The sequence below is a fragment of the Macrosteles quadrilineatus genome, unplaced genomic scaffold (assembly GCF_028750875.1).
Source record: "Macrosteles quadrilineatus isolate MER2022 unplaced genomic scaffold, UCM_ALF_1.0 Scaffold_13__1_contigs__length_4303367, whole genome shotgun sequence".
Classification (NCBI taxonomy): Eukaryota; Metazoa; Arthropoda; class Insecta; order Hemiptera; family Cicadellidae; genus Macrosteles; species Macrosteles quadrilineatus.
The window spans coordinates 1,208,129-1,221,437 of NW_026542606.1; the positions used below are offsets into that span (position 1 = coordinate 1,208,129).

At 32.7% G+C, this 13,309-nt stretch overlaps 1 protein-coding gene across 3 annotated transcripts in view; it reads left to right on the forward strand.

Moving 5' to 3' along the window:
- The first annotated feature begins 1,624 nt into the window (after window positions 1–1,624).
- The window catches only part of LOC129004951 (lysophospholipase D GDPD1-like), a 98,345-nt gene continuing 86,660 nt past the window's right edge, over window positions 1,625–13,309 (forward strand). Inside the window, exons 1-2 of one of the 3 annotated variants that reach the window (XM_054433673.1) lie at window positions 1,625–1,978; window positions 10,188–10,230. In XM_054433673.1, coding sequence (XP_054289648.1) covers window positions 1,837–1,978; window positions 10,188–10,230 — 185 coding nt within the window. In that variant the 5' untranslated portion in view covers window positions 1,625–1,836. The remainder of the gene's footprint in view (window positions 1,979–10,187; window positions 10,231–13,309) is intronic. The other 2 variants (XM_054433671.1, XM_054433674.1) reach the window with 2 other exon arrangements.

Here is a 13,309-nt window from a genome sequence, read left to right on the forward strand (position 1 = left end):
TATTTTTTGAGAACTAACGTTAATATTGGAGAACTATCGAGAACTAACGAAGAACTAACGATTGATATATATATGTAAACATTTCTCATCAGGAAACGGCGTGCGCTAGAACCCGGAAGTGTGAAGTTAGCGTACCCACTTATTATCGGCTATAACTTTTTTATTTTTTGAGAACTAACGACAAAATTTGGGAACTATCGAGAACTAACGATGAACTAACGATTGGAATGATCAAAAGTGGATACGCTAATATGGGTACGCCAACTTCACGGACCTGTAAAGTGTTACTGTTTTTTGACCACTCACCAGAAGGCCTGTTAAAAAGATGTGTTCTATGAGTTAATTTGAAGGTAAAATTTGTTAAATTTTAAAATATTACCTAACCAACACACTTAAGTTTCAGGCTGAAGCAAGCTTTTATCTAGGCCTTATTTTATTTTACATTCCAACACAGGGTATATAAAATAACATGTTAAAAATGGGTGACACAGTGCTGAGATTTTGTAGGCCAGTGACTATGGGTGGTGCCAGCATATTTTTTTTAATAATTCACATTTGAAATGTATCCAAATTAAAAAAAAAAATTAAGTACGGTATGTAAATATTTTAGAGTAGGCTATTGAGCTATGATTTTGGCCCAAGAGGTTGTGAAGGGAGCCTTGGCCTGTTATGACATTCTAGGATACCGGTACATAATTAAGTGAGATTATATGGACTATTTACAAGCGAATAAGTATAATCGAAAAATTCATAAGAAGATACGTAGAAATATGTGTTCTTTTCACTTTAATTTAAGTTATGAAAAATTTCCGGGGGAACCCTCCGACCCCCGGTATCCCATACCACCCCGGTAAGTCCGGCGCCTCTGTTGCCCAGTGGAAATCCCTTAAAATATGCTCTGTTTCCAACATACTATATGACTTACCTATCTTAACTTAACTTATTGTGTCAGTTTCATTCTTTTATATGACCAGCATACTTCTAATTTTATTTGTATTAACTTAAATAGGCTTCATCCTAATATAATTATCAATGGGGAATTGTATGTAAATAAATCCCCCTCCTCCCAAAACAATAATTGGAACCTAGAATAATAATTCTGGAGTAATAATATTTGGTTTTTTATATTTGAACTTCAGAAACCATAAGTAAAAGGCCTAAATTGGTTTTCTAAAAGACATAATAATTTGCGCAATTGATTTGGTATTTTTATTTTGCTGATTCAGTTAAGCTATTAATAGTTTGACTCTAATAGGGCAAAGCGTTTTCAACCTCACTTAATTATAAAATTGGGAATAACTAAATAAACTTAAGTTTATTGAAATTCCTCAATATAGATAAAAACATTAACCTGAGTAACCTCAATCAATTATTTCACCATTTGAGCGGCAGACGACACGACGACAGACGACAGCACTCCAATCCAATCCCAATGTTAGCTTATGCGAGTGCGATGCGATGCAATGCGATTACAGATACGACTTACAACATGTTCGATATTCTTCGACACACAACCGAATCATACGGTTGGTCTGTTGTGAACCCAGCACTATCCGTATTGATACGTGTGACTGTGATCGTCGTCTGCAAAGTGCAAGTCTGCATAATTGTTTGGTTTCTCTTACTGTTGTTGTCATTGTCAGATGTTGTCTCTCTGTCTGTCTGTCTGAGTCAAAACCAAAAGTGTTAATAAGGATGCCAATAATTGCTAATACCGTACTCAACTATTATTTTACTCTTTTAGATGTAATTGAATGAACATATTCATAAGTTTTCCCTTATGGAAATACCTAAATATAGCTTCTAACATGCATTTTCATTCGTAAAAGTGGAATAATGTTTTTTATATCAATGAAAATCCTTTTTGGAATCTTTGGTGGATATGTCGTAACATCATTGATTTTATTTAGGAGACCTACACTGCTTTATAAGAAAAAGAGACAATATTTCGTTTGTAGACACATTAGCCACAGAGGAGGTAAAGTAGCCTACTTTGTTATAAAATGTTAAGATACAAACTTACTTATAATGTATAACTTAATTCATTAATCTTAGATATCATAGGCTATGAATGCTATGCTTCCTGAGTAACTTGTTGCTATCTTTTATCTCAACTTCTTTTTTCAATCAAGTCTCAACAACAACAGCAACACATAAAGAGGTTTAATATTTTTCAAGCTGAATTGTGTGAAGTCTTGCCAACACAATATCTTTTCAAAGCCAACCCTAAACACTGAAGGGTGGGGATTGTGGATAAGTTTTATACCTTGTAGGCCTAGCTTATAAAAAAATTTGGTTATTGTTTACGCACCACACGTCACATATAACGTTGGTTGCACTTAAGTTTACGTCCTACATTTACTATTATAAATAGGCCTACATTATACATTAACTACCAGCTAATTATAAAATGAAACTGTTCTAAACTAAACCTAACTTTAATCAAACTGCAGTAATTTATGTGAGTAAATGTAGGACGTAAACTAAAGTGCAGCCATAACGTTCTAAAAACGCTTTTAAACTGTTCTTTGACAATAACACTACAACTTTGTTAAGTAGGTAACTTTTTGGGGGGAGAGGCTTCCTTTTATTACTAACTAGCAACAGAGCCCGTTGTGGTTAAATACAACGGTCTCTAGAAAAATAATGGTTGTGAACTCCATAGGCTACACCACTTTACCCACAAATATTAATGGTACCGATTATGCACATACCATTAGAATCACATACTTAATAAGGAACTCTCTTGAAACACAAATGCAAATTGGTAACAACAACATTATTAATCAAAGAAAAATCAATTAAATAACAATAAGCTCTTAAATAATTATTAACGCATGTTTCGTATGTTTAGATAATGTATACTAGTAAACCAATTATTGCCATCTAAAAAAATTATTGGTTTTTCTTTTCCGAGTCGGGTTAAAGGTCTTCTACCCGACCGATTTTCATAATTTTGGCCTTAAACTAAAGGTATGGACGCACCACAGATTTGCCATCAATCATCAGCATTCATTTTGACGTATATTTCGAGTTATGCATAAAATGCGTCCCTGTATATAAAGCTATGCAAGCACATATTTGTCATCAAGCATCATTATTAATTTATCTAATCTATAATATTAAAACGAAACAGTGTTTTTTTATTTCACGATTCTGAATCAACCACTCGACGGATTTACATGATTTTTGTGTTGAAAGAAAGATAATTTTAAGAACTAGGGAATGTCGAAGCCATAATTTTAGTTTTGGGTCCCAGTTTTTTAGAAATTAAGTTTTAATTTTTAAAAAGTCTAGCAGCCGACGCTAAGATTCTAAACTAGCTTTCGGCATAAAATAATTTGCTTAACATAACAGCTGTAAACATTCAGCTTTTGTGTCACAAATTCAGCATTTGGATAAAAATGTAAAGACATACTTAGCGTTGACTTATTTATACTATGTGTAATGCTAATCATTGATACGATCAATTCTTCTGTAAGAGGATGACAGATTAATTAAATATACATAGTAAAATACTAGGATGTTCAAAATATTTTTTAAAGCAATCTTTGTAATCTTCGATTTGTTTTAGAGCAATATAATTTGTTTTAACTAACAGCTGGTTAAATATAAGCTATGGAACTATGAGGTTATTTTATTTACTCTTATTTTGTCATTGATTATAGGAAATAAGTCAGATTAGTAGAGATAATTAGACCGCAGTTTAAAATAGTTTGGACCAAAATTAATTAAACCACAGTACAAATCAAGGCTCTGTACACGAGTCTCAATAAAAAAGGATAAATGCAAATTATTTTACTGCTCCACTTTTCAAGGAAAGAATAGAAAAATAACAATGTTTACATGTTTTATGAAATCGTGTTCAGTTGTGGTTACGTTTGGGGGTGCCTATATCAGCGCCCCCAAACGTGAAAATATCACTTTTATTTAAACTATCAATATATTGTAGTTTAAATTAACTAATATGGGAAATTACGATGTACTATTCAATGAGGGTGGGTAATTATCAAGGATAGAACGAACTGATAACGGTATGGATAATAAACATTGACAATTACGTCATTAGCTTTACTAGCGTGTTTACTTTTTATATTCCTGCTACATGTGACCAGTTCTTTTTTTCAAATGAATGTTATTTGAACCAAACAGCTGTTAAAAACAAATTGTTATTGTTTTTACTTTTCTTTGTTTGGACTTATTTATTTAGCAATTAATGCAGTGAAATTGATATAAAGGATAGGTGTGACGATTAGTTTTGATGTTAGGACACCAAAGTTAAATTATGTGTACTGTGAATTTTATTGGATATTATCGTTTTATTTTAGGTCGTTTCTATTCAGACCTACTGGAAATTGTGTATAGTAAGTTAGTTGTATTGTGGTGATAATAATTATGGAAGAGGCAGGTATGCTATGGAAGGTAGTATCGTTGTCTATACACTTCTCAATTGACTATTACCTTTGACTATTGGATACCTACAGAAGTTGTATAAGATAAAGAAGTGTTGTATTAATAGTCAAAGCTATTACTCTCTCTACTGTATGCTACTTATAATCAGTGTGCGTCTGTGCGAATCGGCTGAAAATCTCACTTTAACGCTTTTCACATCGTAAAAATTGCAGAATTGCTGTTTTATTGTAAAATTATCGGATTTAAAATGCATAAAAACATATTTGGTCGCACAACATTTGTTTAAAGATGATTTTTCACATTAAAACTGCAAGAAAATTTGTCTTTTTTAAACTAGCTGATCTGAATTGTACACGGTTTTAACCGACTACTGAATTCCCGTACGTAGGACGGGCTAACACCTCGTGTATTACTAAAAAAAAATATAAATTAAATTTTTTAGATTTTTTACTTCAATTAAAGATGTATTCCAGCAGTTATAATTACATTATCCTATATTTTTTGGTCTAAAAACCTTTAGTGAAATACCAGCTTTCTTTTGAGCTATTGATTATTAAGATTCCGATCTTAATAGTCCTACCTAAAGCACACTGCTGAATCACGAACCAACAATAATTATAATCGTTTTAGTACTAATCTGCAATCAATGACACGTAACTCAAATTGTATTTTAAGTTATTCTATATGTCTTGGTCTTTTAGCGAATTTCCCATATAGGGAATAAGCTATTACCGTAGTACTCATGGTAAGACCTGGACGCAGGACCGATTTTTTTTTCCCTTTTGAGGTCCCTAGAGGCCAAAAACACCATCCGTTCAAATTCATATATATATATATATATATATATATATATATATATATGTGTCCGTCAGCACGATAACTCGAGCAAAAATTATCCGATTTTGATGAAATTTGGTACAAACGTGTAAACGTACATTTATTCGAACGAGTTCGCGATCCAGCATGATTGGACCATGGGAACGGGGGTTTATGGGGGGTTTTATGGGGTAAAAATAGGTTTTTCCCATTTTTGACCCAAAAAACATCAAATTTAGCAATTTCTTTCCAAACTATTTTGTAGAGCTTAAAAAAACAAATAATTTAGTATATTGAAGCGTTATTATGCGCCTAATGGTTACGGAGAAAATTCCAAAAAATTGTAAATTTGAAATTCCCATGTTATTCTTATGGAGAATAAGTAAACTGTTGTAGTTTGCTTGTTTATAAACATATTTTGATCAAATTTGGAAAATGTTTTTTATTTCTTACTAACTATTCACATTTTACAAAAAAAAACAGTTTTACCCTCCCTGATGCAGCAAACCTAAGTACTTGTTAAACTAATTCTATTTAAATCGAGAATAAATGTTATATTTTTAAGTAGACATTTCAGTGTAAATCCAATCAGTCAAATGGAAATTCGCTTAGTCTGCAGGTTTGCTGCGGCGGGGGTATTTTACTTTAAAAGCTTTAACTTGAGATATTGATAGTTTTAATCAGTTAAGTTTAAGATATACTGTATCGCTCAATCAGAAAACATAAATTTGATTATATCTTGGATATGGAATTTAGTTTTAGAAATATTTACTCAATTCTAATAACTTCATTCTATTTATTTTGACCTAAGAACCTTCAGTGAAATACCAGCTTCCATTTGAATTATTGATTATTAAGATCCGACGTACCTAAAGCACACTGCTAAATCACGACCAACCCCATTAAAAAAAAAAAATTGAGTTATTTACCATCGATTTATAGTCAAACGGTCTTGCTTGCAACCTCAACAGCAACTGTCAGACTTTGACGGGTTTCACCTAGTAAATTTAAAAAAATTGAACTTTCATAATTATTTGCAAATCAACACAAATTAGGCTTTCCAATGACCTATTAATTAATAAAATCGGCTCAGTAGAACTGTAGATTTAATTGTACGAAGTTTAACAACAAAATTTTTGTTCAGTATTTTCTCACCATTATAAATTTGGAGGTTGTTTAACTTTTTTGCAAATAACTTTGAGATGGTGAGAAAGTGAAAGGTGATATTCTGATAGAGAAGAAAATTTCCTACAAATTACTATTACAGTAGAACCTCTTTAATCCGAACTAATTGGGACCAGGGGTAGTTCGGACTATTGAATAGTTCGGATTACAGAATATATTGTTGTTTTTACCTAACAATAGCTAGGGAAAAGTGAAAAATGCTTTATGAAGTAAAATACAGTGTTTATTTAATACAGTAGTAAACATAGGGAATACACAGTACTGTTCATAACAATTAAAATAATTACGGTGCGTATATCAATAAATACAGTATACAATAAAGATCTACTGTACTGTGTATAGAGTACAGCAATGAGGGGTTCGGATTAGTGGATGTTCGGATTAAAGAGGTTCTACTGTATGTATTTTTGGAAAATACTCAATAAAGGCAGCCTAAAGTTGGCTACAAATATAAACTTGGAAAAAAGGCATTTAAATGTAATATTGTTTAACCTAAAACATGTAATAAAATTAAACTTTCATAATTATTTGCAAATCTACACAAATTAGGCTTTCCAACGACCTATTAAGTAACAAAATCGGTCCAGTAGAAGTCTAGATTTAGTTGTACAAAGTTTAACAAAAATATATGTAGGCTAATTCAGTATTTTCTCACCACTATAAATTTGGAGATCACTTAGATTATTGCCAACTAGTTTACTCGTTGCTCGAAATCGAGCAATTGCCTAAAAACAAATAAAAGTCATCATAATTTCCGATGAGTTTCAAAGACTCAACTCATAGATTACGTACCTAACAGTTCCATATAATCAACATTTCTTGTAAATATTTAATCATTTTTCAGAAGCTGATCTGGTTTTTTTTATGTTTCCATCTTATAGCCGTATTAGGTTGTCCGTATTGATCATCGTCAATGATAATGTAGTCTGCATGGTACCACCCATTTTTGCCAGTACGTTTACAAATTTCAGTAAATTTTTTATAGCCTACCGATAACATTTTGTTTACATGACTAAGAACTACGGGATTTTCTGCGTAACCTCTCTGCCACAATTTTATTTGCATCAATTGGTATTCATTTGGCTAGTTACTGTTATATCGTAAATTATATTTACCTGAAAAAATGCAAAATTGAAAGGCCTAATGTCGTTCAGATGGGTTTTTGTTTCCCTTAAATGTGAATAATGCGAATCCCTCAATGAAAGTTTTTTTAAGGTTTCTTGGATGTAGTCACATTCTTTTAAAATCACATGACTTTTATGAAAACGTATATTTAATAATTAATGTCCTTGCCGTACCAGTTTAATTCAGACTTAGAGGGGTTTCCTTTGCCAATCATCATAAAGTTAAGTCCATGTTTCCTACAATCTTCATATTGTAGCTGTAGATGCTAACGATGGTAAATGTTTTTTTAATTTCAATTTTTTTCTACTTGGTGGCGTTCTATGACTTTTTCCATGATTTTTCAATGGTTAACAAATCGGTTCTTTCAACGATTTCTCAAAAAATACAGTACTATATCAATTCATTTTTCTTATTTGCTAAAACATATCAAATTGTCCAGGCTTACTCAATTTTTACAATGTAATATGTATGAATGTAAATTAAAATAGTTAATATTTAATTTCAACAAAATCAGTAAATGTACCCAATGCGTTTCATTGAATTGAAAAATAAATAACAGCAATTAAATTAAACAGCTGATCAAAATATAAACAATTAAGTTCTTCATAAAGATAACATGGGAACTTTAACAGCCACTGGGGCAGAGCCCAAGGGACTTTTTCAAAAATGTAAGGCCAGTTTGCAAATCTACTCGACACACTCTTTCCAATAAGACGTCAATGGATAAAATCGCTTAAGAAATGGAGGAGGAGTTCAACCAACAAAGTTTCATGTAGCGTATTAATTATATAGATAACTTTTAAATGGAGGGAAAATCGACCAAAGTGGATGTGATATTCTGAAAGAAAATAAAATTTACTACAACAAACAACCATGCATTTCTTGAAATGCTTAATAAAGGCAGCCAAAAGGTGGCTACAAATAGAAACTTGAAAACAGAAACTTGAGAAAAGCAGTTTTTAATGTATTTTTGTTATTTTTACTTTTTTACCACAAAGATTTAATAAAATCACACTTTCATAATTATTTGCAAATCTTCATGAGTTGGGCTTTCCAATGACCCATTAGTTAACAAAATCGGTCCAGTAGAAGTCTAGATTTGGTTGTACAAAGTTTAACAAAAATATCCCTAACTCAGGATTTTCTCATTACTATAAATTCGGAGGTTACTTAGCTTTTTTGCAAATAACTTTTAAATGGTGAGGAAATCGACTAAAGTGGATTGTGATATTCTGAAAGAGAATATAATTTCCTACAAATTGATACCATAGACTTCTTGAAAACACCCAAAAAAGGCAGCCAAAAGTCTCACCGAAATAAAAAGTGTGAAAACACAGTTTTCAATGTATTTCTTATGGAAAACATGTTTTTCTTAAATTTTTCACCATAAGTTAAATCATTTAACAAAAACAAACTTTCATAATTATTTGCAAATCTACACGAATTAGGCTTTCCAACGACCTATCAATTAATAAAATCGGTCCAGTAGAACTCTAGATTTAATTGTACAAAGATTTTTAAAACTGAATTATATATAGAATAGATTCGATATATCAGCAATAATTCCTACGTTCTAGAGGACCGGTGGGAATGCATCTGGGGTTTTGGGTGGGGGAGACATTAACGTGGTTAATCATTGAGAGGTAAGGGTAAATTAATTATGCAGGGGAAAAGGGTAATTTGACAGAGGAAATGGGTAATTAGCCAGGAGGAACGGGGTTTTACCCTTAAAAAGGGGAAATTAGCTTGAAATGGGGAAATTTAGTCACTGTCAGCCTTTACTTCCGTCGTGTGGTACTACTGTGACCCCAGGGTTGTTGGAGCTTTGCTTTTGGTCTGTGTTGGTGATGTCAGCCTTCGTCTTGAAGAGACCGGAAATGAGTTAGCGATTGCGAAGTCTCTGGAATCTGCGATATAGCCAACATATATATATTTTCACTTATTTAGGCGTGCTGGGAGGGAAGGTCAGGGGTTATGCAGATTCGTGGCGGCACTAAGTGTTTTTTGAAGGTAGTTTGGATTAGGAAGGTAAAGTTTAAGTTATAGTCTACCGGGTCGTTAATTATGTTTATCTATTTGGTTTTCAGCTATTGGAATGGATGCTTAAACGACGAGGTAACAATTTCAAAAATGAATGAATTGTTCTTTTAGACTAAAATTTAACTTGCAAAGTTCTTTAAAATCTTATGGCAACTTTTGGAATAGGCTATAGTAAACCACTAGGTCCATTTATCTAATCGTGGGCCCAGGACAATGACGGTTAACTGAATACACGCATAACCAACTTTTTGCTTTTAATGAGACAGTAGGTACATTTTTATTTAATTAATTTTCAGAACACTTTTGGCGCTGAAACAGCGTTATCAGTAAAATACAATAGCCATCCTAGCGTTTAAGAGGTATTTTAAAGTTTAAGAACATCACCAGTCCAACATAAGTTAAGCTATGGTGTACATTCTTGTCTTAAAACCTTATTGATGACAATTTCTACTGTACCGTACTCATTACTGTTACAATTTTCAGATATTCGAAAACACTCATTAATAGGTTATATATTTATATTACATTATATAATAGATGTACCCTCGTTAAAAACAAAAAGATCATGTTCGAGTGACATTTATTTAGCAATAAATGACATTTTGTAGGTGCAGGGGAGGCTTATGAAAATACGGTAGCTGCTTTTCGTCGGTAAGTAAAAAAGTGGTTAGTTTTATTGAATTTGTATTAGGTCTAATGGTAATCAAAGTGAGCAGCCAAAAACAAATAGGTAAATTTTATTTTTAGTTCCTACGATTGATTGATTGATTGTATGTAAGAGGGTGGACTCATGGTCCACGCACGTCAACCGAAGCTTATTGTGCATCCCACTTGCCACTAACTGGGTAAGCCTATGCCTGTGTCCTTGACTAGGGGAAGGAGTTTTGCCCAATGTTAGCGTCTGGTTTATCACCTGGCTGCTTTAGACCAAAACAGAGCCCTTCTCCTAGCCCGTAGTCCATCGCAGTCCAGAATAATGTGTTTTGCAGTCTCATCGGACTGGTTACAAAGTCGACACTCCTGCTTGTTATTGACGATTCCTAGAGTGTGGAGATGTTTCCTGAAATGGCCGTGTCCAGTGATAAGAGCAAGTACCTGCTTGACCTGCCCTCTCCCCAGCTTTAGCAGCCAGCGAGTGAAGTGGGTGCTAGGATCAGAGAGCAGTTTTTTGCCAAGTAATTGTCCAAGACAATTACAACGCTCAAGGTTAGGCAACAGTCTACATCATATCACATGAACAGCCAGCTGCAAGGAGAAGACTGTGGAGGGGGCTTTCCCACTCTGACTTCTTCGAGAAGCTGCAATCATCTATTGCTGCAGAGTACAGTGATGCCACTCAACCCTCATGTTCGCTTTCCCAGGAGACTACGGATGTACACCTCTCAACCCTGAAGAAAAATCTACAAGAAGGAAAGAATTGTTCCAGCCCAGCCCTACAACAGAATCTCCTTAACCATGGAGTTGCTCCAGATCATCTAGAGTCCAGCTGTGAGGAATCAAGATCAAGCTCATCAGTGAAAGTGATGAATGTAGCAGAGCAGTGCAATGTTTTACCTTACCCAGATGCAAGTGTCTGTGCTATGGCTTCTGTTGTGAGTGTTGATGTTGGTCAAAATCAGAATGAGGTGCCCTCATCTTTAAACTCAAAAATCAGCCAATTATTGGATCCAATGTAAATAGTAATACAACTCACTGTTTTCAGACATCTATTGTAAATAATATTTTTTGTAGTAGGGTAGAAAGTACTTTTAACAATGAGAATTCTTTATTGAAACTTCAGAGATCAGTTCATGATATGTTTATGCATATGAACATTCAAGGCTTAAATCCAGGTAAAGTGGCTGATTTAAATATGTTTCTATCACAGTTTGGACGTAAAATTAAGATTTTTGCACTAAATGAGCATTGGATCAATGAGGACTCATTTAATATTTTTAACACCTTTGATAATTTTAATTTGGGAAATGTGTTTATAAGAAAAAATAATAAAAAAAGAGGAGGTTCTTGTATATTAGTGCATAAAGAATTTAACTTTAAAACAAGAGCAGACCTGGAAGTATTAAATGAGGATTTCATTTTTGAAGGTTCATTTGTTGAAATTGTGGAAATGAATTTACTAGTGGTATCAATTTATACAGTTCCAGAATATAACATAAGAAAGCTTTTCCTCACTAAACTAGAACTTTTAATGAATCAATTAAAAAATGAAAACAAAACTAAATCTATCATACTGGCCTCTGATTTCAATATAGATATTCTCAAAAGTAACAACTTAATTTCAAAATTCTATGACATTATTGAATGTAATGGATTTAATCTAAACTTCAATGAACCAACAAGAATATCAGGTAACTCTCGCACTTGCATTGATAACATTGCGACTCAAACAAAACTCAAGGTTATCTGTAAATATAATATTGGTCTTTGTGTATCTGACCATAATGCACTGTTTATAAATCTACCTAACAAATTGATAAATGACAACAACAAAAAGGTTTTTTATAAAAGAACTTTTAGTGAAAATGCTATGAACGAATATGTAAAAACTTTTGAAATTGACAAAAGTCAATTATGTTTGGATAATTGTAATGTTAATGATAGTTACAACCATTTTTTGAGTTATTTTATAGGGCAGTTGAATCATTATTTCCCACTAAAGGCTGTAAAAAAGAAATCTAAGATAAAAACTGTTATATTGGATTGGGTAACAACAGGTATCAAGGTTTCTAGCAAAAGAAAGCGTGAGTTGCATTGGCAAGCCAAAACCAGTACAGACCCAATTTTTCTTAACTATGTTAAGTCTTATAAAAAGATATTTCGTAAAGTTGTAAACAGTTCTAAAAAAAGGTCTAACAGCAAATATATAAATAATGCATTAAATAAACCAAAAGCTATGTGGAAAGTTGTAAATAACGAATTAGGCATTAGAAAAGAGGATAGTTGTGGCAATCATATTTCATTAAAAGTCTCTAATAATGAATTAATTGAAGACCAAAATGTTGTTGCCAAAACTTTTAATTCTTTTTTTTTAAATGTTGTTAATAGCTTAAACTTGCCAAATCCTATTGTAAAGGGTGTCCATCCAAATATGAAAATATCTGTGGATATAAAGGGGTGTTCACTGTACAACTTTGAACCAACCAACAAAAATGAAATTTTAAAAATAATATTTTCTTTGAAAAATAAGACATCGGTGGGTTGGGATGAAGTTCCCATTTCACTCATCAAAGCAGTAGCAAATAAAATTGCTGAACCCCTCTCAGATATAATTAATAAATGTTTTGAATGTGGTATTTTCCCGGAAAAATTGAAATACTCTCATATTACTCCGATATACAAAAAAGGGGCTAGAACCGATATAAATAACTACCGCCCAATATCTGTTTTAAGTAATTTTTCAAAGATATTTGAAAAAGTTATCAATTTCCGGCTAGTAAACTATTTTAACAGCAATGATTTGTTTTATGAAAAACAGTTTGGGTTTAGAAAGACATTCAGCACCAACAGTGCACTGATTGAATTTATCAATGATGTTACAAGGGCTTTGGACAGGTCTGAAACTACTGCTGGTGTTTTCTGTGACCTGTCTAAGGCCTTTGACTGTGTGGATCATTCAATTTTGCTTTCTAAATTAAAAGACTACGGTATAAAGGGTAAAAGTTTTTCTTTATTAGACTCGTATTTACAGAACAGAAAGTATAGAACAATAGTGACCAAAAACGGTGTGAAA